This window comes from Arachis duranensis, chromosome 5 (assembly GCF_000817695.3).
Source record: "Arachis duranensis cultivar V14167 chromosome 5, aradu.V14167.gnm2.J7QH, whole genome shotgun sequence".
In the NCBI taxonomy this organism is placed as follows: domain Eukaryota; kingdom Viridiplantae; phylum Streptophyta; class Magnoliopsida; order Fabales; family Fabaceae; genus Arachis; species Arachis duranensis.
In genome coordinates, this window is record NC_029776.3 from 93,309,962 (window position 1) to 93,335,072 (window position 25,111).

Genomic DNA, 25,111 nt, shown 5'->3' on the forward strand with positions numbered 1-25,111 from the left:
ATGGCTTCATTACTACCTGAGGAAAGTGTAGGGCAAAATTTTACATGGCCCAAGCCTTGTCCTCCTCCAAGGAAGCCTCGTGTTCTCCTCGCTGCTTGTGGATGCCTATCGGCTGCGAAATTCGGACAGATTTGCCAATGTTTCTTGACATGGGCAGATATAAATACTGTGGTCACAGAAAATGCACGGGTTTTTCTTGAAAGATCATCATTTCCACATAATGTGCAAATGTTTTCCGATATAGATCAAGGGAGGGTTTGGTCAGAATCAGGTCCTCTACTCGGTTCGCCTTTACCCGATGCTCTTTCTAAATGGGCTGATGTCATGGTCGTTGCTCCAATTTCTGCAAATACCATTGCAAAGGTAATCAATAAACTCACATGATATGATTAGAAACATTACTTTGTACTAAGAAGAATTAGATCTTGCTTATCAGAGTTTTTATGTACTATATATGTCTTTTCCTGCTTCCTAAAAATCATGTAATGTTTCGATTGGTATGTTTGCATCTTCTTTAGAGTGATTTACATGTTCTACTTTTGCATTACTCGCATGATTGGAACCTGACTTGTGTATAAAACAATCATATGCTGCTTTATATGATCAAAACTAATGTGTACAAAAACTCATATCTTGCTTACAACAAGGCCCCTTTTGTTTGTTTACTAAACAACTCAATTTTAAGGATGTTTTTGTAATAATTAAAATAAATCTACATCATGCTATTTAGTTTATATTCCTACTTATTGCTAAGAAATGTAATGTTCTGTTATTAAGTTGCATCTTACACAAGAGTTGTTTCATTTGCATGTTTATGGTTGCAGATTGTTGGAGGGTTGTGCGACAATTTGCTAACAACTATCATAAGAGTATGGGACTACGAAAAGACGCTCTATTTCGCGCCATCGATGGACCCTTTGATGTGGGCAAATCCTTTAACAGAGAGACAGCTTCGTTCCCTTCGTGCACTTGGTCCCTATGTAATCATACTAGCTGGAGACAACGCTCAAAAGCATATGCCTGATCCTGAAATCATTTCTGTATTTGTGAAAATAAATATCAGAGTGAAAGACTGAGAAGAATGAAAGATTACGCGTCTATAATTGTGGTATGCAGTAAGCTGAGTTCATTTTGTTTGGTGAATCAACAAGAAAAAAGAGTGACTGATATTGTGCTGTTTGTTGTATAAGAAGAGTACCACATCGCTGGAAAGTGAAAAGTGATGTTCTGTGAATCAATATAAAAGGCCAAGTAAGCCTCGTTAATAAGCATACCTTTCTCGGCCTTTTGGCTAAGATCAAGTGTAGTATCTGTTCTTATCAGTTTAATATCTGATATGTGGGCCATTGGCCCACACGATATTAAATTTATTTTTTGAGGGGGATGGGCCATTACAGTAGCTTGCTACTGGGCCTGTCAAGCGTCGCCCAAGCCTTACACTGCTGCATGGGCCTGGCGCACCCCACCAAATTAAGTCTAAAATCTTTTTAATCATTTTTATGTATGTAACTATTTTTAATTTTTAGTGTTTGATAGAGATTTCCTTGTTTATGTTTTATGGTATCAAAACATGAAGAAATAAAGTAGGAAATTTGCTTTTCGTATATAAAGCTCATACTTCATATATACATGTGAATGTAATGTCCTCATCACGTGAAGTCCTATTATTAATAATCCAGCTTAGCCAGCTACACGTAAATATAAATATAATTATGTGATAACAATATTGTTGATGCTAAGTTGTTAACCAAATAACCATTGATTTGGTGGTTCAGATACCCTTCTCTCTCATTCTCATGGTATGTCTTTTGAAGCTGCATCATCAACTTTAATCTCTTCCTCTTCATTCAGCAACAAGGGCTTTGTTAATGATGATGGTGGTTCAGTAATGTTCTTTTCACTGGTTTTTCCCCATAGGACTAAGTAGAGACCAAGCACAATGAGGATTGCACCAATAACCCTATCAAATAAAAACTTGAATGAAACATTCCTTTTCAACAGAAACATCTATATAATCTTACAACACATTTAATGGGTACTCTCAAAATATTCACATCACTCCTTTTCATTCATAAATATTATTCGATTGTAAATTTTTCATAAACTCAATTAAATATGTTAGAATTAGAGCTAGATTTTATGTAGGTTTTTTTTTCCTTCATATAAAGTAAAATTTGGTGCAACAAGTTAAATTTTGTTCATACCCTCCAGAGTATAACTGATCACCAACAATTATTGCTGCCATGAGAGCTACTAGGACTGTTTGCAACGGCTGAAAGGCAGCAACAAACACGGGGCCACCCTTTTGGATACACCATGTTTGAAGAAAGATGACAATTGCAGATGATACAATTCCCTAAGTAATCAAAATTGAAATTAACTTTTCACATTTTATAGATAGAAGTACTTAATATTTGAGAGTTGGAAGTTAAGGAATATTGATTACAGCATATAGAATGAGGAAAAGCTCTTGTAATGATACTATCTTCCAATTTTTCAAGTCAGTTTCTACAAAGGCTGCTATGATCAAGAATTGGATCAATCCGAAGAAGCATGTGAACGCCGTGAGCGAAAGTTTCGCCGGATACTTCTTCACCACAGGAGCCTGCACAGAAATTCTTATTGCATTTATGAGATATATAAAACAAATGTCCAACCAAGAAAAAACCATGATCATTATGATCTGACCTGAAAAACCATCCAACCAGCCCATGAAAAACAATGTCCAAGCAAGTATATGCAACCCCATCTCCAATTTTGTTGCATTTCTTCAGAATTATGATCTCCAAGTGTTTGATGGCTTTGTAAGTGAAGAAGAGGAGGACCTTTGTATAGAGTAATAATAGTAGCACCACCAACACTTGCAATGGTTCCTATAACTTTTGCTAATCCATTTCTCCTTGCCATGTTCACTTTCTCAAGCCTGGCAAAGAAATTAACAGTTGATTCGTCACGCTTACATTGACCTCCCTATAGAGGAGGCTAATCGTAAAATGTGATGAGGTGATTTGATTTGATTACCTTAAAGTTAAGGCCAAGATAAAAGTGATAGCGGGAACTGAGTTTTGCATTGCAGAAGCAAAAGTTGGAGAAGCATAATATAATCCCAACAAGTAAAAGCCTTGGTTTGCAGTGATCCTACAACATCCAATGAAAAATCACAGAACAGAAGGAACTATTAGAACTAATAGGAATTCAACAATCATGACTATATATATATACATACTTACCCCAATAATGCTAATAGGAAGAACTGAACCAATAAAGATAGTGTAAGAGATGGTCTTTGATTCCTAATTACAAAACATATGTAACAAGAGTCAGAAAAATGATTAACATAAAGAATATTATGGCAGGAAAATTGGAAGAAACTCACTTCTCTAATAGATAGGCAAATGGGGTCAACAAAATCAAAGCAATTAGATTTCTATATACAGGGTAAACAACTTTGCTAACACCAATGTTTAGTGCAAGTCTTGATACAATGTGAAATCCTGCAAAGCAGAATTGCAGTGCAAGTAATGCCACAAGAAGCTTCATTTTCTCTCTTACAATATTGCTTCCCATTTTTCTCTGCTTTAGACTTGTTATGGGGGCAACAATATAGAGCAGTTGTTTATATAGATTGAAATCTTGAAGGAATATTAAAATTATATAGTTTTTTGTTTTAAGTTTTTAGTGCAAGTAGTTAGGCACGTTATTTGATGATTAGAATAGCAATCAGTAAGATTGTGTTTAAATTAGACCTTTTAGATAAGACAAAATAAATAAATAAATAAACAAAAAGAAACGAAAAAACAATACAATAATCTTTTAGTATTTTATCCACATTTCATAAATTTGTACATATAAATATAATTTGTCCCAAAATGCACCTTGTCCGATCAAATTTTTTAAAGTGAAAAAATTGATAAAACAAAAAAAATAAATATCTAATTATCACTGAATTAAGATAGTGAAGCTTACAATTCAAGAGTGATTAACATCTATTTTATTATTTTATGGATTTTCTCATATCTCTAACACTTAACACACTCTTTTTGTGTATCTCTATATTTTTATTCTATTTTCCTAACTAAACTTGCCTAAAAGCAATTTACAAAGTTTTTTTAAAAATGAGAAACGTTATATGCATTACTTTTATACACACCTTTTTTTTTATATATTTTCTATTTTATACCATGAAAATTTATCTTTTGAACCATAAAAAAATATGTACAAGATACACACAAAGAATTGTGTGAACATTATTTTAATAAAAAAATTATAGAAAAACTTATGTCCTAAATTATTGATATTTACTTTGTCATACATACAATTTTTTATTTTTCATATTTTTCTTGTTGACCTTAGAGTGAATAATTTAGGGAGACAAATTATAGGTAGATCATGTTAGCCAGGCAGTTAGAGAGGGACCAACCCTCATCATTTGTATGACCATGTTCCCATTATCCCTTTGTCTCACTTCTGACTTTATGTCTAATGAGACCGTTGTCACAATTTTCAGTCTCTGTACATAATAATCATTATAGAAGAATATTTTATTACTTTTCCACAAATCTAATCCACATATTTATGATAATATAATGACTGTCTGCTTCAGACTCAAATAATTATTTTGAATGCATTCAATAAAAACATGAATCAAACAGGCAAGACTCTATAATTTTTGCATATTTTATGATTCATAAAGAAATCGGGTATGCTCTAGAAGTGAAAATGGCGTATAGCACATGCAAAGTGATTGCCATAAAAAAAAAGTTATTGCCATTTATTTGCAAGTGAGTTTTTTTTTTTTAAATCTAGTTATTTTTTTGTTTTGACCGATTCAGAAAGAGAAATGTGTTCTTTTTCTTTTCTTTTTCCCCCCTCAAGGTCTCAACCCTTCAAATGCCACTTAATAAATGCTCATCAATAACCGATAATATAGCTCAATAACATATAACTTCAAATTCAAGAGCCAAAATGTTACTTTGTAAATTTGATAGTAAATCATTAAGCTAATCTTGAATTATAAACCTTAACATGTGTACTATATATTAATTATAATTTATATCTTACATTCATCCAAAGGAATATCTTAGCTCACCTAAAAAACATGAAAGGAATATCTTAGTGCCTCAGTGACAGGAAAATTATTGACTCAACGTGCATATGCATGAACCTTAGATTATTTCACGAGTCTTAAATAAATTTACAAAAATGGCAAGATGAAATTTAGCAAGTGAGAATATTCGTAGTTAAGTGGCTGCTTGTGGAAGATACATTGTGTGCAGTCGGGGAAACATTTTTTATTTGCTAAAATTATAAATTCACTGATTGATAGGGGGTTTATACTTTATAGAGCCACATTCTCCTATTTTTAATTTAAACATTTTTTCAAAAATAAATTGTAAACGCATTTTTAATGCAATTATTTTTCCCAAGCTCAGCATGCTGAATTGAACTTGGTTTGAGTAACTTCAGTGATGATGGTCATGGACTTCTGCACAAAAAATTACTTATCAGCTTCAAACTTGAAAATTCATAGTGTGAAGATCTTCGTTTGAGTCCAAAACAAAATGATGTTCAACAAAAAAACTGACTACCATTACTCAACCATGTATATCACAATTAACCATTGCTTCAAACATGACCACAACTACAACAATCATGCATCAGTTTCATAAGCATAAGCTAAAAACATTGCACACTTATGCCTTGTGAGCCACCACTTAGCATTGTGGTAGGCAATTCACACATTGTACACTCTCAAGCTGTAGCTATTAGCTAAACAAACCGCGATTCCATTTGAGCCTCAGCTATTGTAACACATGGAGATGGTGTCATCAGTAAGTTAACTGCGCTTGAATACAATAACAATTGCGGTGCAGTTATCTTTGCAGCGACGCTCACGTACAGCTTCCCTTACAAGACGGCGGCTCACAGCTGCAGCACTAAGCCCCTCCTACAAAGGCTCAATTCAATGTTTTCCTCAGGTAAGACAAAATCCTTATCAAATATAAAAGCAGCAATAAGAACATTGTGGAAACTAAAGATTGTGACGCAGCTTATTTGTGTTGTGTGTATTAGACATTAGACAAGCACCACTGGGATAAACGTTAAAATTAAAACACCTCTATGTTAAGAATCAGGTATACAGCAAGGCACATATATTAATGGAAATAGTTTGACCAGTTAAAATGTAAACGTATAAGTTATAACTAGTACAAGATTGCAAGTTGTCAGAACAAACAAGAAACTCCTTACATTCAATAACTTCTGAACAAAATCAACAGCATCACTGGGACCAAATACCTGACATCCGGAAAATCTCATTTCATAACAGTTAATCAAACCAGCAAAACAACTAAATAGGACAATGATGGATCCTAGAAAACATACCCCCCACAAGCCATCACAGCCAAGAATGATGAAATGCTCTCTCTCAGTAAGATCAAAAGAATGGATATCTGGGGTTGCACTACAACCCACCTGCAAATGGTATTTTTTCTTTAACGTTAAAATCCTGTTTTAGGCCTATTTCATGGTATGGATAAATTTTATTGCCTAACTGACAAAGAGAACAAGGAAGCCTTTCTAAGTTAGCAGCAAACCTTTTTGAACTGCCGGTCTCCAAAACCCCTAGAAATTTCTAGACGCCCTTGCAATCTCCCATTTGAGCTTACAACACCACCAGCCTGCAAATTGAAGTGATCAGAATAGAGAACCAATTGATGAAACTCAACACCAGGCCTACATAGATAAGTCACGTAACCAACAATTCTAAATGTAATGCATCACATATAATGAATGCTTCAAGGGACTAATGAAAGTTCTTCAAAGCACAGCTATATACAGACACATAGACATACAGTCATGGGCTTCTCATTAATTCAATTTTTGAACTAGTTTGAATTTGGCACCTTACTAGATAAGCTGGTCCTAATAAGATTGTGAATCATGAGTTATTAAAGCTTCTGGCAGCATAAGACTGAATGCTAAATCAAAATTCTTATTATGGATGCTTAACTTTATACCAGAATGTTGCTGTGTCCAATTATGTGTGAAAAGGTACATTAGTTGGAAGTGTGTGGAAAGTTCTATATAAAGAGATGGAAATGGTAATTAGGTTTTTTTGCATAGAGCCAAAAGTTATAGATCAACTGCACGTCCTGAGAACTGTCAAGTAACAGGTATATATAAATCCAAACATCTAACCAATGTCCAATCATCATTGAAGCATTTTGAACCTTCTGAATGCGTGCACGTTCCTGTGGGAAGATAGGTTTGTGCTCTCTCGTCAAAACAATGGCCTTTAGTGCATGGGCTCCATCAGAATTACCTTGGGATCCATCACTTATAGCTGACCGAGCCAAAACTGCTTTGGCATCTCCTATGTTTGCAACGAAAACCTAAAAACAGTCGTCAAACAGTGTTAAAAAAGTGGGGAAAAACAGGGTTATGAATGAATTGGCAGAATACTGAGAAACCACGAGCAGACCCTATTTGGATGGCAAATAGAGAATAAGTAAACACAAGCTTACTTTTTGTCCCAATACCCAGACACAGACAGCTGTGGCACCATCCTGCCATCCCCCTGGTAGCAGTACATAGACTCATAAAGATATAAATAACATGAAAGAAATCTCTAAAGATTATATTAATTATTATTAATTAACTTGTATCGAAATCTATAATTCAAAAACCTAGGCAAGTGGCCTGCAGCATAGTGTGATACATTTCCTTTTTTTAATACCAAGGGGGAAAAAGTACATTGTACTGTTAACCAATTATAAAACAAAAAATCACATGGACTTCAAACCAATAAACTTTAAAACCCCAGTAAAAACTTGATTACACAATTCAGCCACCTATAACAAGAGATTAACAAATCGAAGCAATCAAACTGTACCTTCAGAACTTTCTTGAAGAAGAGACTCATCGGTTTTACGAAAACCTAAATCAGAATAAAAACATCATATGAGAACATTCTGTAACCAAAAAAATAGATGAATATAAGTATTCATCCACAATTCAGTATCGCAATATACAAATGAGGGATTGAATAACGAAAATAAAAAACTTGAATGCTTACCATCAAGTATCGCTCTTTTAGCTGCCTTTACATCCAACTGAAACAAAGCAAAGCAACCAAGATATTAGAGGCAAAAATATATAAAACTGAGAGCAATAAAGGGCAAAGATATCAAAGACTACGGAAGTTGAAAGGAATATATTTTTTATTTTGAAAAAGAAGAAAAAGAAATCTCCCAAGAAGACCAGAAGAATTCATTTTGATAGAAACCTCCATTTTACTTATGAGCTTATGATCAAGAAAACTGGCTTTCATGTTTCCATTAACTGTTTTATTGACTATGGAGACTAATCTCATCAACTCAACTATACAAATCTGCTGTACAAGGCCTAACAGACAATATATGGATTCCTCTCGTGCCCCCTCATGTTCTTCAAAATAAAATCTCAGTTAGAACAAGGGTACACACCCTATGGTTCAACAGCTTTCAACAAAACTTTGCAAAATGATACTGATATTTTTGCTACTTCATAACCATCTTCCTTGATGATTCAGTCAACCAACAATAAGAATGGTTGCAGTTGCATAGTTTCCCTTAACTGTAGTTAACTTCAACTGTATCTCATATGACAATCAAGAAAGAACAGAGACCTGATGAGGATCATAGAAGTTTGTAATAAATGAATAGAAGTTTGAGTTACCCTGTGTGTAATGTAGTGTTAAGTGTTAACTCTATCTAAGCAACTGAGCCTAACTAAGTGAACTAATAGTCTAATAGATTCTAGTATCTGTACATATAGTAACTAATTTAACTGTCTAAAAAGCAAATACAGAACAACTATTATTTTGCTACAGTATGCATAAAATTAGACCAAGCAAAACACACCAACTCACGTGGTAATCCAGCTGAGATAACATTCCCATGCAAATGCTTCTGTGCATATTCTGCAGCCAACCGTCCTCCATGGCCATCATAAATTGCAAAATGTGCACACCTGAAAACCAAGTTCTCATAATCATTAGTAGAGAACAGAATGCAAAAAATCAAGAAATGAATTTGATTTCAGGAACAGGCAACAAATTATCCACAACCCTATTTCCACAAATCACACCATTTGTTTGTTAAAAAATAAAAGAGGAACAAATACTAGTGATAAATCAAAATGATTATTCATCATCTATAATAATAATAATCATAATAACCTTAATTTTCCAGGGTAATCTAAAGTTGCGTCTAAGAGAACAACCCAAGCATCTTCCATTGTGTGCCTAGAACCCTTATCCTCAGCTGCATCAGCATCAATGTCGAAAGAAGCTTCGACAACCGAAGAATCTTCCGTCTTTGGCTTCTTCGAGGGAACATCAACAAGATCGTCGCTTTCCGAATCAGCTTCGCGCTTTTTGGGTTCAACTTCCACCGTGACGGTTTTGCCCTCTGTAGTTTCGTCCATTTTCGCTCTTACAAATTCCAATCACGACAACAAAGGGTTGAAGGTTAAAATCGTTGAAAAGTGAAAACCCTAAGACTACTACAATGATCTCCAATCTCTGCTACTCACCTATAGTCTACAGTACTAATAATTAATAAATAAATACTAAAATTTATTTATTTCTAAATAATATTTATCTATCTACGACTGCATTTATAATTTATTTCTTCTAAAATTTTGTTTTTGTCTTTCAATTTTTTTATATTTCTATTCTAAAATAATGACTAAAAAGAGTCTAGCCTCTAAGATTTTCTTGAATGAACCATTTTGATATTAAAAATAATTTAGAACTTAATTAGAAAATATTTTTTTTCCCTAAAAATTTAAATGCTTTTATTAGATTTTTTTGTTTGGATGTCTCCATAATATTCGAGGATTATCCTAAAAAAATTATAACAATTGAAAATGGATCTCTCAATTTTTTTAATTATTTTATTAAATGTGATTTTTTTATCATTTAATATTTTTTATATATTTTTTTAGTTTTATTTAAAAAATATGTAATAAAGGATCATACTTTATAATAACAATGGAGAAAAAAATTGAAGAGAATCCATTTTCTAATGTCTAAGGGTACCTCCTAATATTTTAAAATTCTCTATTTTTTTGGTTAAAAAAAATAAAATACAAAAAATAAGATTTAATTATAATTTTATTAAATTTTTAATTAGATTTTATTATTTAAAATTTTATAATTGAATTCTTATACTAGATAAATATTTTTAATAAGGATTTCATTAAATTTTTTTTATCAAAACCAAGAATTTAATTATAAATCTCCAAATATATAATCTAACTAAAAATTTGGTAGAATTATAGTAATTAATTGCATGGTTGATAGACAATATATTATTGTTATTGACCTTTTCTGAAACTCTTTTAAGAAAAAAGTAATTTGATCATAAAAATTTTGGGCAACATGTGCAAAATTCTAGATTTAAATCCCCTTGTCACTAATGAATAAGAAAAGAATCGATTTCAAGCAAAGAAATAAAAACATCGATTATGAAGTTTAAAACATGTGTTCTAGGAAGTGTTAACAAAGTAAAATCTAGGAAGTTTTTCAACTTCCCCAAACAATGTGTTATCCACCATGCATCAAACAATTGAATTCAGCTACCTTGCTTACATGCATATCACATTTTACAGTTTTCAAATCTAAATCCATTAAATTTGTCTCTAAGTACACATATCTGAAATTTGACTCTCACATTCTTCAAATGCACCATATATTATCTCTCACAAATTTGGAAATCTCATCAGGTTCAGGCAGTTTCCCATCTTTCTTCTGAATTAACAGTGTGATTATAAGGATCCCAAGTTCATGAAGGGAAATATAGCTTCTCAATGTGGTATAATTTTCCTTCCACAAAGGGTCCATGGATGGTACTACAAACAATGGCTTTCTTACGCAGTTCCATGCTCTCACAACACTTGTTAGCAAAGTGTCACAAAACCCTCCCGCAATCTACAACAACAGCAATATCACACATCTTTTATGTATAAAAGTTAAAAATGAAACATGCAATTATGCAAATAACTCTTTGTAAGATGCATACATAACATAACAACTCAACTTTATACAAGTAATAAAGATAGAACATGCAAATAACTAATGATAAAGATTCATGAAAATGTTAGATAATTTGATATGTTTGACTAAATTATCATCTGATAGTTTTCAACTATCAACTACACATGACGATAACTTTACACGCAAACGTATATACCAACTTAACATTACATGATTCTTAGTAACTAGGTGTAGAGGTGAAAATTATTTCCACCACAGATAGTCAAAGCAAATTAGAATGCTAGGAGAACACATATAGCACATCCACATTCATCTAAATTACATATAAAATCTGAAAAATTGAGCAGCTTATTGATACCTTTGCAAGGGCATGTACAGATAATGGAGCAATGACCATGGCATCAGCCCACATATAAAGCTCAGCATGAAGGCATACAGCCACTTTTTTCTCCCACAAGATCCACTGATCATCGTCCATATACACGAGCACCTCGTCTGGGAATGGTGGTTTAACAAATTTCTTTGCTGATTTTGTGACAATGACTTTTACCTCGGCCCATCTCAAGAAAGCTTGGATCAGTTGTCTGAAATTCGCAGCACTCTCGCATCCACAAACGGCAAGTAGGATTTGCTTCTTCTTTGGCGGTGCCACCGGAGGCAGTAGCACCGCATCTGCGTATGTTTTTCCCCTCACAATATATGATGAGGCCATCACACTATCTGAGTCTTGTTCTGCAAGGCACAATATCTTTTCCAATATCAGATTTTATTGATTCTTGTAACAAGTTCATGAGCACGGCCTTATGATAATCAAATGGAATAATGAAAATTATTTGAAGTCAAAGTTCGATTTGCATAAGAAGGAATCAAGGCAAATTCAGTTACACAATAGTAGTTGCTTCACTTCAGAGCTAAAAGAAGTGATGAACTGTTTCAGGATCACTTCACAAGAAGAATAGAAAGATAACTGAATCTTGAAACAGAAGGCACTTATTCTCTCAAACGTTGCAAGAAATGGATGACCTACGATTCAACATACAAAAAAGATTGAAAATTCACATAAAAAGACTCAAACTTTAGGCTTCATTGTTGATGGGGTGCTCTGAGAATTCATCACCAAATGATGCAAAAATCAAACGGAAGAAAAACGGGGGAAAAAGAAAGAAGTTTTCAAAACAATGAAACTAAAAGGAATAATAGAATTAGTTGCATCACCTTCCGAGCTTTCTCGTTGGGGAATGGTGATTGAATATCAGAAGCAACACAACACAGAACAGAGAATTGAAAACCCGCCAGCATAGGCTTCATGAATTTTTTTTCTCCTAACAGAGAAATTAGAAATGATGGTGAGTTAGTTGGGTTTATATAGAGGGTTCTTTGCTTGCTGAATTCACAATAAAAATTTAACTATGGTCCTTATTTTATTAAGCAAGAAGAAACGTTTTTGTTTACAAAACTAAATTCAATTAACCTTAAAAAGAAATTTTAATCACAAAAAAGAAGTTTTAATCCCAAAAGGATACTCCATTTGGCGTATCAATTTTACCTTGTTAAAAAATGTTTATATTCCCTTATTTAAATTCTAAATTTGTTTTGTCGTATGATTACTTTACAGGTTTGTACCTTGCTTAGATTTTAAAAGAAAATTACAATAAAAAACCAAAAGAAGACTTTGCTACGGTGATGTGAATCAAGGAAGTTTGTGGTGCTGCATATGCTAAAGCTAAATTATTTTTTTATTAGAAATCAATGTCTTTGTGGGTGCTGATTTTTTAGTGGAGAATTTTTGTTAATAATAATAAGATCAATCCAAAAAAAAAAAAATAAATACCCTTTTCGGTCTCTGTCTTTTTTGAAAATTGACAGTCGTACTCTAATCTTTAAAAATTGACAAATCGACTCTTGTTTATTTGCTCTGTTAGACACATTGACCCTTCTGTGGCTCCCTCGCTTGAAACTCGACGAAAAACGTTGACTTGTAATGATGAGCAGGTGACTTGAAATGTACACATAAGCTGAATTTGTTAGGACAATTTGGCCCCTGCCCAGTGATCAAAACGTCGTCGTTTGAAGGAAAGGAGAGACATGTGTTTTAGTGACCTTCTTCCCCTTCTCCCCTTACATGTAGCTTTAGTAGGGAAATCACCCCCACTTCGAATACAAAATTACATCCTAACCCTAAGAAAGTGAAACGTTTCCCTCCAACTCAAGCTGACTAAGAGTTCCAGCGAGGAGGTGGCGAAGGCGTTGTTGACAGAGCCGTTGATGGCGCTACTAAGGTTTGTGTGGTTTAGTTCATTCGCTACTTTCTGAGTTGGTTGTACTTTGTAAACTTGGGTTTTTGTAATCCTTTTTTGATACCCTTAGTCACTGTCATTGGTTATGATTGGTGTCGATGATTATAGTAGTTAGTTAATCAAAAGTGTTGCACATTTTTCTTCTGACAGATGTCATATGAAATTGTCTCTATTTTTCACCATGGGAGTTGGTTTGAAAGGAATTCTGATGGAGTGTTGCACTACTTTGATGGAAAGGTGGAGACATGTTCTCCGTTAGATATAGACTATGTTAACTTCAAGGATTTGGTGAAAATATTTATGAATTTAGGGTATACTAGCTACAAAGAGGTTTATTGGTATGATGGTACTACCCCTGACTTGGAATCTGGATTGCATGTTCTTAAAGGGGATAAGGAGATTAACCATATGTGTGACAAAAAAATGGAAGATGTGGAGCCTGATTTGCTTGTGATCTATTTTAAACACAATGTTAGCAAGCCAGATTATGTTGCTAGAGGCAGGACAGTGGATAAAGCTATTGAAGTTGATTCTTCCTCTTCTGACGATGGATATGAGACCACTGAAGATGAGCCCTACAAATTTTCTCCACCTGGTTTCGAATCCAGTAGTAACAGTAGTGGTGAAGAAGGTAAGGGCAAGGAGAAGTGTGTGAGCAAGACTAAAAAGGGTGGAATGAGTGTGGAACACAAGTCTGCTAAGAAGATGAGTGTTGGAAAGCCAGATACTCCTAAGAAGAAGAGTAATGTGCCACGTGGTGATATTCATGACAAAGAATTATCTCCTAGGACTAAGAAGAAGAGGACAAAAAGATATGTTGGAAGAGTAAAAAAATATATCTTGTCTTAAGAAGGAGGATGTAATGTGCTAAGGAGTGGGCTTAACACTGAAGTAGGTAATGGGCCAGGTGGAGTGGATCCAACTCCAGAGGCAAGGAATAGGCCCAGTTCAGAGCTTGGTAATGAAGAGATGGACTCAGACATTGACAAGCACTATAAATATGAATCTGAGGCAGTTAACTCTCTCATTTCTAGTGAAGAGGATGAGGATAGACCAAGATATCCTGATTTTAATGAGGAAGCTGAATATGGTGAGGTTGAGTTCCAGATAGGACAGCAATTTACTACTGCGGAGCAGTTTAGGTAAGCATTTAAATACTATTTTGTGTTTGAAGGTAAAGAGCTACAATATTTGAAAAATGAGCCTAAGAGACTTAGAGCTAAATGTGCTGAGGAGGATTGTCCCTAGCTTGTACTCTGTTCCTATAACAGCCAAAGTATTTGCTATCAGATTAAGACACTCTATGGAGAGCACAACTGTGGAAGAAATCTGAGTAGTAATATGGTAACAAAAGCTTGGGTCACAAGCAAACTGGTTAAGAGGCTGCTAACCCAACCACTTATGACATCAAAGGAGGCGTTGGAACATATGAAGCAGGACTAAAATGTCCATGTAAATTACAAGATGATTACTCGAGCTTTGAAGGCTGCTAGAGAGGAGACAGTTGGTTAGGAGCAAGAACAGTATGGCAACTCAATTTTTATGTGCCTAAATTTTTTTTCCTGACTGAATCTAAATGGGTCCTATAATTTTTTTGTGTTGCACAAAATTTGGATATAGTTGAACCAAGTGGAATCAACAACGTGGCTGTGACACCCCTAGACCCAGTGGTACCCCTTTTTCCTGTTCTAGATTTAGTTTTTTTATGGGTTAGAAAACTGATATGGACTGAAGTCCCACTTGAAACACACTTCTTTTTTATTGTCCCTATCAGGCTAAGGCAAACAGAAGAAAAAACTTCCCAAAGTGAGGACCACCTCCACACAACTCGAGGAACCAAGAGTGGAGATCCCACTTTCACAGTCTGCACCACTACAACTTGAGGTCTTTTTTATTTGTCAAACTACTATTGCACTGTTACAAATTTTTAGCCCTATATTCCAATTATGAATATGATTTTTGGTATTTTTTATTAGGGAATTAATGCCAATGCTGGACCTTCAATGCCAAGTAACCCAAACACTATCAACCATGGAGCACAATCCGAAACAGGGCAAACAATGGATGTGAGTAGCAACAGAACCCACCCCATAAGGTCTGGAACAACAGAACAATACTGCTGAGACTGGTTTAGAAACTGCACCAACCTTCAAATTTGTCCCCACACCTAGACTGAAAGAACCTTCTGTTTTTTTTTTTTTTTTTTTTTGTTATGGATCCACAATGTATTAAAGGTTGGGACCTGTTGTTTAATGACTTAAAATATGTAACAGACTAATAGTGACCTTTTGTTTAAGGAGTAAACATTTAGCTAAGCAAAACATTTTTTGTTTCCAACTAATACATCAGCAAACTAAGCTATGCCTATGTGTATAGCATTATGAATGAAATTCCTTTGCTTTTGGATATAAATTACACTGTCCAGGATTTCATAGATCCATAACTATTACACAAAATTAGATTATCATTAATACAACAAAATCACAATCCATCCATATAGAACATAGTAACTACATACCCAAAAGCAAACTTTCCATATACTAACATTAACCATACATCCCATACTGCAACAACATACAATCTATGTCCTAGACTACAACATATTTCACTGCTGCTAATACAATCAACATGGCTACCATGACATAGACCCTAAACCCAAGACTCCATTTCTTTGAATTTCCTTCGATTGCCAAATCCACTTTGTGCTCCGATTGCTCAAACCCATTCTCTAGCATCAACATTCTTCCATCTACATCAATGTCTTCCTCATATGCAAAATAACAAGAAATCAACTCATCCAACCACATGAAGTTGTTGTAGTGAGGTCGTTCTGTCTGCAATGGCAGTTATCATGAAGATCATTTGTTCAAGTACAAAGGCAAATTGACTACAATAATCAAGCCTGGAGGAACACTTACACAATAGTGACAACAACCGAGGAAGATCCTGTTTGGGTTCTTGACAGTTGCAGATCCTTGCAAGATTGCATAACTTTCACACTTGCATTTAGGGTGTTGAAACTTTACCTTCTTCCCTCCACTAGCATTACTCCCACCCATCATACCCATCCTACCCTTTTGAAAAATTCTAGCGCTGATGAAATAGTATCTGATTTTTGTTATTGACAAAATAGTCTCTGAATGATTTTAAACTTTGACTAGTGTACCCCTGAGCTCCCCGGAGTACATCTCCGATGTGAACGATGCTGAGGTGGCCATCATATTTTGATGATATGGCAACCTTGTTAATATGAAATACCTAGGTAATTAATTAAAAATTTCACCCTGAAAAATCAAAACAGCGTCCCCCTTTTCTGAAACCCTAATTCCCTCCCTCCCCAACATAATCTCTCGCTCTCTCACTTTGAATTGGTGCCTCAACCTTCTCACTCTCTGTCGCTGACACCACAAGGTCGCCGTCTCATCGCCGGGTCTTCTGCGTCTGCCAGCTCCTGCATCATCTATTGCCTCCGTCTGCGTTGCGCCGTCCATACATCTTCACTAATATTTTTTTAGTGCCATCCCTGCACCACATCTCGGCGCCTCCTTTGCCAGTGTTAAAGCTATCTTCTTGGCTCTGACATGACTCATCTTCTTTGCCTCTGCCTCTGCTTCTACGTGCCACTTCTCTTCCTCCTTGAGTTCGTCTTTGTGGGTTTGTCTCTCTGGCGTTGTAGAATTGTTTCCGTGACTCCGTTTCTCTTACTGAATCAATTTATCTTTTTCTCAAGCTTCGCCACCTTTGTCTAGCCAGCATCTCTACCGTCCTCTTCTCGGAGCTCTATTGTAGTGTCCAATTCGTAAATTTTCATTATCTATTTTCATTCTATCTTTCTCTGATTTTTATTCTCTTAGAGAATCAATCTATCTTTCTCTATTTTTCATTCTCTTTCTCTAATTTTTTTAATGAATGTTGTGATTTTGATACTAAGATTGATGACCTGATTGGAATATGAATTTTTATATTGTTATGTTTGTGTTTATCAGTATGGTTTACGGTTATGAAAGAGTGCGTTGGGAGGGAGATTTGGAAAAATTAAGGTAAACTTAGTGTGTTGGAGAGGGGAATCCTTCGCTAGATTTTTCAGGTTTGGGGCATCTCATAGAGAGCGCATTGAGGAGGGAGGGGATTAGGGTTCCAAAAAAAGAGGGGGTTTTAGTGTTTTGATTTTTCAGGTTGGATTAGGGTGTTTAATTAAAATTTTCAATTAAGTATATACATTAACAAGGTTGCTATCTCAGCAAAATACAGTGGCTAGCTCAATAGCATTCTCATCAGAGATGTACTCTGGCGAGTTCAGGGACACACTTGTCAAATTTTAAAATCATTCAGAGACTATTTTGTCAATAAATAACGTTAGGTACTATTTTGTCAGCGCTAAAATCTTTCGAATACTGATTTGGTATTTACCTCTTATATTTACTAGGGTCATTTACATTAATAAAGTGAATGAGGTTCAAAACTACACAAATGTCTTAAATCAATTTTTGTTACATGCATGTCCTAGCACATCTCTATATTATGTTATCTACATGTAAATCGAATCAAGTTTATTCGATTTACTACTTATTCTGCTTGATTATCATGTCATATGTACGAAAATCTTTTCGTTGGTCAGAGCAGATGCATCGGTTACGATTAAGGTGTTGCAGGTAGCAACTGAGGCAACCTATGATTTTAGGCCTAGCTACAGAAAGTTTTGGATGACCAAGAAGAAGGCAGTAGCACCAAGGTTCTGAAAATTAGTTTGGACCGGCCAGTCAAACCGGTCAAACCGTGAACCATTAAGAAAAGCGGTTCGGACAAAAGACAAAACTACAGATTTCAGAAACCGCCATCAAACTGGTGAACCGGTCGGGAATCAATCGGTCGAACCGAACCGTGACCCATTCGGTTTTTTGAAAAGGGAACTAAAAATCGCCGTTTCACTCACCAGCAATCCCTAGCTCTTACTCTATCGTTCAAGCCAAGCCCTAATCGAGCTCCTCTCAGTCTCTCACACACACTTAATCCAGGGAGGGCTTCTTAATCCTCTCAATCTCATCGAGCTCACCTCTGTCCAGCCACCGTCTCGTGCCTCCTCCGTCGTCGTTCCTTCGAACAGCCAGCACCTCGTTCCCCTCCATCGAACAATAGCCAGCTCAACCTTCGAAGCCTCTGTCGCGCAACCTTCGAAGCCTCCATCGCGCAGCAGTCATCGTAACCTTCGAAGCCACCGTCTGCTCCACCACTCTTGCATGCTTTGTCTCCCTCGGTGTCTCTCGGTGTCTTTGTCTCCCTTAGTCACTCGGTGTCTCTGTTTCTGTCTCTTGGTGTCTCTGTCCCTCTCTGCAACCACAGTCTTTTGCATGTTCTCTAGGTAATTTTTTTATTAACTATGAATTTATGATTGAACTCTGATATAGTGAAGCTCTGTGAACTCTAAATTTACGATTTACTGATATAGTGAAGCTATATGAACTATGATTCAAGTCATTCAACTGTGAACTGATATGGTGATATAGTGATTGAATAATTATTTTTTTGTGAACTATGAAGTGTGAACTGATATAGTGATATAGTGATTGAATAATTGATTGAATAATTGTTTGCTTGTTTCAACTGAACTAAGTTACTGATTCAGAACTGTGAACTTTGTATTGTTATTGGATTGGATTGTATTGCTATTGGAATAGATTGTTATTGCCCGTTTACCTGTTTCAATGGAATAATTGTATTGGATTGTATTGTTATTGGATTGCTAGTAATGTTTCGGTATGGATGAATAATTATTGTTAGTTAAGCTGTGAACTGTGTTGTTGTAACTTCACTTGTTATCATCGCTGGTGCCAGCTTTGTTTCACTGATCAGCACTGTTCTCCCTCTTGCTCAGGATCTGCTCTGCTCTGTTCTAGGCTTCTATATTTCTTTGTCTTGGAATTTGATTTTATTTCTGGTTAGTATTGGTAATCTGAATTTTTTATTTGAAAATTATTTTTTGGTTCTTTGATTTTCAAGTTGCTTGCTGCTTCAATTTGAGAAGATTGTGAATTTTGGTTTAAACTATGATTGAAGGTTCTTTGATTTGGGTATTCTTCACTTTCCTGAAAGCTAAACTTTTAATTCGTTGTGATCAAATTATTGTTTTCAACCTTAGTGATTTTTAGATATTCTTTTTGGTTGCTTTCTTTTTAAATGTTTCTATTGGTGTTGCTATGTTGTTGCTGTGATTTAGATGTTCTTTTTTATTCTCTCTTTTTTTCAAATGCCCAATCAATGCTTGATTGATTGGCTTTGTTCACTGATTATATTTGATGATAAATTTTAGATTTATAACTCTATTACTGCTTTATTGTCTGTTTGTATAGTTAAATTTTATTAAAGTTTCTTGAATTTGCATTAACTATGTTACTGATTCAAAGTTTTTTGAGCTTTGTTCATTGTTTGGTTGCACCGTCCCTGCTCGATCTCCGCCGACTTGCTGCCCCTCCTCTGTGTTGGATTTTTTTTTTGCTTCAAGTGTTCTGTTTTTGTTTTAGGTCCTGTTGTGTTTGTTGTGCAATACTATCATTTTTTGCTTTACTTTTTGACTCAGCTACATTAAGACAATATTCTCTATCTTTAACTTGTGGATTGTATATTTATATTAAACTATAATTATATTTTAATGTGTTTATTTATATTTTATTTATTATTTATTATAAATTTTTTTTTCGATTCAACCATGCTCAAATCGGTTAAACCTATGAACCAGTGAACCAGTAGCTAGAACGGTTCGATAATCGGTTCGGTTTTCATAACCTTGAGTAGCACAGATCTACGGCGATTGGAAGGAGTCTTATGGCGAATAAATCCTGACACCATTCCCAAGCTGGTCAGCCATCCTCCATGAATTTTTCAAACTCTACCAGGAACCCACTCACGACCTTTCCATCAACAAACAACCCAAGCTGAAATGCCACATCTTGCAGCATCACCGTGCACACTTCAAAAGGCATGTGAAAAGTGTGCGTCTTGGGACGCCACCTCTCAATAAACGCAATGACCATAGGCTCATCCAACCAAAACTAACGACTGTTTAGTTTGGCCAAGTGGTACAAACCAGCCCTCTTTAAATAAGGTATGATCCGTTCAAGCATAGACATATTTTGTTGCCGCCGAATGCTATAGATACATCTACTTGGCTGCACCATGCAGAAAAGATATACACAAAACAATTAAATTCTACTTGATACACGGAAAAACTCTAACTAATTACACCAAATAAATAAATAATATCATAACTAAACAATGAAACAATTAAACAATTTAATTATTATTTAATTAAAAAAATCAAATTATTAAATTTAAAAACTACTTATCAATCGGTGATAAAATTTAAAAATCGATTTTTAATCTGTTATAAAAAATAAACCCCTTTTGGACAAAAACCGGTTTCTAGACCAAAAAACCAGTTTCTTAAAAAAAGCCTTTTTTAAAAATCGAATATTTAAAATCAAAATTTGAAAAACACGATTTTTTAAAATTTGATTTTGGTTAACCAATTTTGAAAAACACGGATACAATTTTAAATTTGTTTTGTTGAGTTAGTTAACCAAAATGTGGTTATGATATTTTAACCGGTTAACGATATTTTGATTTTTGGATGTATACTCCTACTACATTCTACATCCTAAATTCCAAAGTCTAATACTCAATTATAAAGGTTAAATTTTAAATTCTAGTATACCCTCCATATTATATTCTATTTAACAAATTCTATTACTCAAAAAAATAAAATAAAGCTAACCTCGCCGACGATGGTACGGCAATATGGACAACACCGTTCAGTTGGTACAAGTTTCGTTTGTCTGCCATGATGTCCAATTGAAGGTCAGCACTGAGAAAATCTGAATCCGCTCTCAAAGTACTCATCCCTCTCTCTAGAATTTCCTCTCTCTAACGAAATTCTAACTCCACACCAAATGAGGAATTCGCGACTGGCTTCTACGATTTTTATACACATTCAACGTAAATCGTTACTACCTCTAGCGGTTTACGTTCACACATCACAACATATAAACCGTCACTGTCTCTAGCGGTTTTTATATATTGCCATCTTTCACGTAAACTGAGACTGCTAGTAGCAGTTTACATACTCCTCTAAACCGCTACTGGTAATAATATGAAAAATTGCATTTCGGTATTTGACATTTAGAAATTTTGAGTAATATTCTTCTCTAACAAATATTTTATTTAAGTGAATTGTCCTTGATTATTTATTTATTCTATATTGCCCTTAATTATTTATTTATTCTATATTAACTTTAAAACATAAATATTAATAAAATAATATTCATATTTGGACTCAAATAAAATATCAAAAAAAAATTAATTCAGTTCAAATTTTAAAAAATCTTATAAATTTAAAACTGAACAACAAACAATTTCTAAAAATTCAAAAATCATATTTTGATCTTGAATTTAAAACAGAATAATAAACAATTTCTAAAAATTCATTAAAAATCATCTTTTAATTCATTAGCCTCTAAAAATTCATTATCAAAATTTTTAATATTAAAAATTTAATATAAAATATAACTCTCTCAAATAACATAAGAATTTAAATTTAATTTTTTTAAAATAATATAAAATAGTCAATTATATTTATACAATATATAATTTAAAAAAATAATTAAAAAACTATATCAACAAAATTGTCATTTAATTTATAAAATTAAATATAAAAATTAGGACAATTTACCATAATAAATAAAGTGGCTTCCAATATTACCAGTATACCCAATTTGCAAAACGGATACCAAAATGCTTTTTTTTTTTCACAAACTATGTAAACCGCGACAAGGAACCCACGGTTTACAAATACACGTAAACTGCTACAGGAGTGTCGTGGTTTACGTTCTAGGCCAAAATTAACATAATCCGCGATAGGATTGTCGCGGTTTATGTGTGAATGAGTAGTGTGCATAAACCGCGACAGGGGTCCAACGTTTTATGCATTAGTATAAATACGCTTCAGTGTATCACAGATTATATATTTGTGGTTGTTTCCAGATTTTTAGAGAGAGAAGGAGAGATTTTCTAGAAAGAGAAAGAGAGAAAAGTGGGGGTTGGTTGAGCTTGTTCGTGCCGGGATTATGGCGGAGGAATTCAGTCTTTACAGGCTCAACAGCGTTGCGTACATTGCTGGCAGCATAAACGAAGAGGTTAGTTTGATTATTTTTAGTTAATGTTATTTTGTATAATATTTTTCCAAGGCTTGTGATTTAGATATTTAAATTTAGATTTAAATTATTATTTTGAAATAATAAAATTTAGTATTTAATTAATTTAAATTAAAGTCTTGAATCATTTACGTAGGTTTTATCGAATTTTGTGATTAGAAAATAGAAATTGTATGTTACCTATTTAAACTTTAATATTGCATTTTTTGTGTTAGATTACTTTAAATTAGTGTTGAATTTTTTATTTGTTTGGTTTCTTCTGTCATATGCTCCAACCGACTAGGTATATTTATAGTGTCCAGAGGCAGCAGAACATGTCTCTGTATGACAGGATCATACCCTATCTGGAGATGGCTGGTTTGTACCACCTGACAAGGCTCAATGCGAGGTGGTTCTGGTTGGACGAGCCCTTAGTCAGCGCTTTCATTGAGAGGTGGCGTCCTGAAATGCATACCTTTCATATGCCTTTCGGAGAGTGCACTATCACGCTACAAGATGTAGCATACCAGCTGGGACTGCCTGTGGATGGTTTACGTGTATCCAAGTGCTTTACAGATTTTGAGAAGCTTATGAAAGAAGGCAAACCTGCATGGGAGTGATTTCAAGAACTGTTTGGTGAGCTTCAACCATAGAATAAGGTAAAGCAGTATACAGTCCACTTCACCTGGTTTCATGAGAATTGAGAGGTTCAGGGTGCTAGCAGATGATGCTACAGAGGAGACCGTACGCATATATGCACAGGCTTATACTAGAATGCTACTTTCCACTCAGTTGTTCGGTGACAAGAGTGGAAATTGGGTTCATATATGTGATTGCCCTTTGTAGCGAGGCTTGATGATATGGGCAGTTATAGTTGGAGGTCGGCAGCGTTGGCTTGGCTATATCGTTGCATGTGTCGGGTAGCCAACAGAAATGTGACAAACTTGGCAAGCCTCCTGCAGCTACTGTAGTCATAAATTTTCTGGCGGTTTTCTAGCCTCGGGCCGTAGGGATTCGACACCTATTCCTTCCCATTGGCTTCTAGGTATACATATCTGCACAGTTAGACTTGAACTGTAACTTTTTTTTTATTATAGTTCTACTTGTTAACTAGGTCATTAACAATTTATACATGTGTATAACATTGTATTTGTTCAGGTGGGCTACCTACTTACCGACATCTGACCGCAAGGAGGAGAGAGTTATCCAGTGTCGCCTTTCGTTAGACCGCTCAAGTTATGGCGCACATGTACTTGCTTGATATACTTCGTTGTCATTGAGTGGCACCAGGTGGATAGGGTGCTGCCACAGTTGGGTGGCATTCAGTACGAGCCTGAGCCGACCTCGAATATAGACTGGCTCCATGCCAAGGATGGGAGGCGTGGGGACAGATGGTTTCCGAGCTACTATCAGGTATGGCACCTTAGTTGGCAGAACAAGGTTGATTCTGTTCTGAGTATCCTTCAGGTGCCTGATCCCAGGCCGTCGGCAGACTTTCTGAGATGGTGGTACAGAGTGGCCCATAGGTTTCTGTCGTCGAATTCCTTGATTGCCGATCCTAGGACGGAGGAGATCAGTTAGGATGTTGTTCAAAGAGGTTCGTCACAGGCGCCTTCTAGGGTTCCGATGCCGGACGTGCCGGATAACAGGCGCGTGGAGAGGCGATGACGCATTGGTACCCGGGCTACAGACCAGAAGTGGCAATGGCTGGATGAGATGATTCAGGATGACATAGCTGGTGGCGACAGAGTAGGACATGCCGATCACCGTGTCTGGCGTGGCCGTCCTCAGCGTTGGGGTGGTGCATTAGGGGTTGCATCTGGTGGTCCTGGTGATAGACCCACTGAGCAGGTAGGGGCGGGGTCCCAGGAGGTTTTTTTTACACATATTTCGAGCTCCCAAATATACCATGAGATCCATGGAAAGATGTATGATGACCTGGCGGGCCCGACTTTCACGATGGATATAGACGATTAGGTCGGCATCACAATTCTATTCCGACTTTGCAGATCTCATCCGGGATGATGACCCTCCGCATTTTCAGCACCAGACCACACATGTCTGGTGCAGAGGTACCCCCAGATATAAAGGAGATTCAGCGGTATCAGCCGCAGATGTCTGACCCTCAGGGGTACCAGCCCAGCCACAGTTTCATGTAGATCTGAATGAACCTGCTAACAGCCCGTATGACAGTTGGTTCAGCATGAGAGAGACATTTCCATTTACATATGGTGTGGGCATACCCGTCAATCCTCCAGTACAGCAGCGTCAGAGGCCAATGAGATGGACCGCTCAGTCACATAACATTCGGTCACGAGAGAGACATTTCCATTTACATATGGTGTGGGCATGCCCGTCAATCCTCCAGTACAGCAGCGTCAAAGGTCTCCGGCTCAAAGAACTTAACTGATTATTTTATGTTTTCACCATTCACACATGTTATTTTATGTTTTCACCATTCGCACATGTCAATTCTAATTCTAGCTGTATTATGTATATTGATAATAGGGGTGTTCGCGGTGCGGTTTGGTTCGGTTTTTGAGAAAAAAGTCATCCGATCCGATCGTCTAATTAAACTGCGGTTCGATTTG

The 25,111-nt window shown here is 35.5% G+C and overlaps 4 protein-coding genes and 1 non-coding gene across 8 annotated transcripts; 2 read left to right on the plus strand and 3 right to left on the minus strand.

Annotated features, from left to right (window-relative positions):
- Nucleotides 1-1,076, plus strand: LOC107490515 (phosphopantothenoylcysteine decarboxylase-like). Its single transcript, XM_016111287.3, has 2 exons — nucleotides 1-363; nucleotides 825-1,076. Exons 1-2 carry the CDS (start codon nucleotides 1-3, stop codon nucleotides 1,074-1,076), a joined length of 615 nt encoding a protein of 204 aa, XP_015966773.1.
- On the minus strand, nucleotides 977-3,567 carry LOC107490550 (WAT1-related protein At3g18200-like). 2 transcript variants are annotated; one of them, XM_052262336.1, is made up of 8 exons: nucleotides 3,377-3,567; nucleotides 3,231-3,293; nucleotides 3,022-3,138; nucleotides 2,689-2,923; nucleotides 2,447-2,605; nucleotides 2,205-2,356; nucleotides 1,757-1,960; nucleotides 977-1,026 (listed from the first exon to the last, which is right to left on the minus strand). In XM_052262336.1, exons 1-7 carry the CDS (start codon nucleotides 3,565-3,567, stop codon nucleotides 1,795-1,797), a joined length of 1,083 nt encoding a protein of 360 aa, XP_052118296.1. In that variant the 3' UTR covers nucleotides 977-1,026; nucleotides 1,757-1,794. The 2 variants fall into 2 exon arrangements, with proteins under 2 accessions (XP_052118296.1, XP_015966804.1); XM_016111318.3 differs by lacking the exon at nucleotides 977-1,026 and having other exon boundaries at nucleotides 1,644-1,960.
- Nucleotides 1,271-1,466, plus strand: LOC127747836 (U2 spliceosomal RNA). The gene has a single exon (XR_008009783.1). It is a non-coding gene; the product is annotated as a U2 spliceosomal RNA (small nuclear RNA).
- A 1,564-nt stretch (nucleotides 3,568-5,131) lies between the features above and the next one.
- On the minus strand, nucleotides 5,132-9,564 carry LOC107490681 (probable protein phosphatase 2C 8). Of its 2 annotated transcripts, none has more exons than XM_021143141.2 (10): nucleotides 9,221-9,256; nucleotides 8,912-9,012; nucleotides 8,078-8,114; nucleotides 7,895-7,939; nucleotides 7,527-7,579; nucleotides 7,233-7,394; nucleotides 6,597-6,680; nucleotides 6,385-6,474; nucleotides 6,250-6,297; nucleotides 5,132-5,947 (listed from the first exon to the last, which is right to left on the minus strand). In XM_021143141.2, the coding sequence occupies exons 2-10, from the start codon at nucleotides 8,990-8,992 to the stop codon at nucleotides 5,837-5,839; spliced, it is 711 nt and encodes a 236-aa protein (XP_020998800.1). In that variant the 5' UTR covers nucleotides 8,993-9,012; nucleotides 9,221-9,256; the 3' UTR covers nucleotides 5,132-5,836. The 2 variants fall into 2 exon arrangements, with proteins under 2 accessions (XP_020998800.1, XP_015966965.1); XM_016111479.3 differs by having other exon boundaries at nucleotides 5,146-5,947; nucleotides 8,904-9,012; nucleotides 9,221-9,564.
- Nucleotides 9,565-10,625: 1,061 nt separating this feature from the next.
- LOC107490514 (probable phosphopantothenoylcysteine decarboxylase) lies at nucleotides 10,626-12,360 on the minus strand. Of its 2 annotated transcripts, XM_021144103.2 has the most exons (4): nucleotides 12,257-12,360; nucleotides 11,927-12,064; nucleotides 11,400-11,773; nucleotides 10,626-10,975 (listed from the first exon to the last, which is right to left on the minus strand). In XM_021144103.2, exons 3-4 carry the CDS (start codon nucleotides 11,751-11,753, stop codon nucleotides 10,724-10,726), a joined length of 606 nt encoding a protein of 201 aa, XP_020999762.1. In that variant the 5' UTR covers nucleotides 11,754-11,773; nucleotides 11,927-12,064; nucleotides 12,257-12,360; the 3' UTR covers nucleotides 10,626-10,723. The 2 variants fall into 2 exon arrangements, with proteins under 2 accessions (XP_020999762.1, XP_015966772.1); XM_016111286.3 differs by lacking the exon at nucleotides 11,927-12,064.
- Between the last annotated feature and the right edge of the window lie 12,751 nt (nucleotides 12,361-25,111).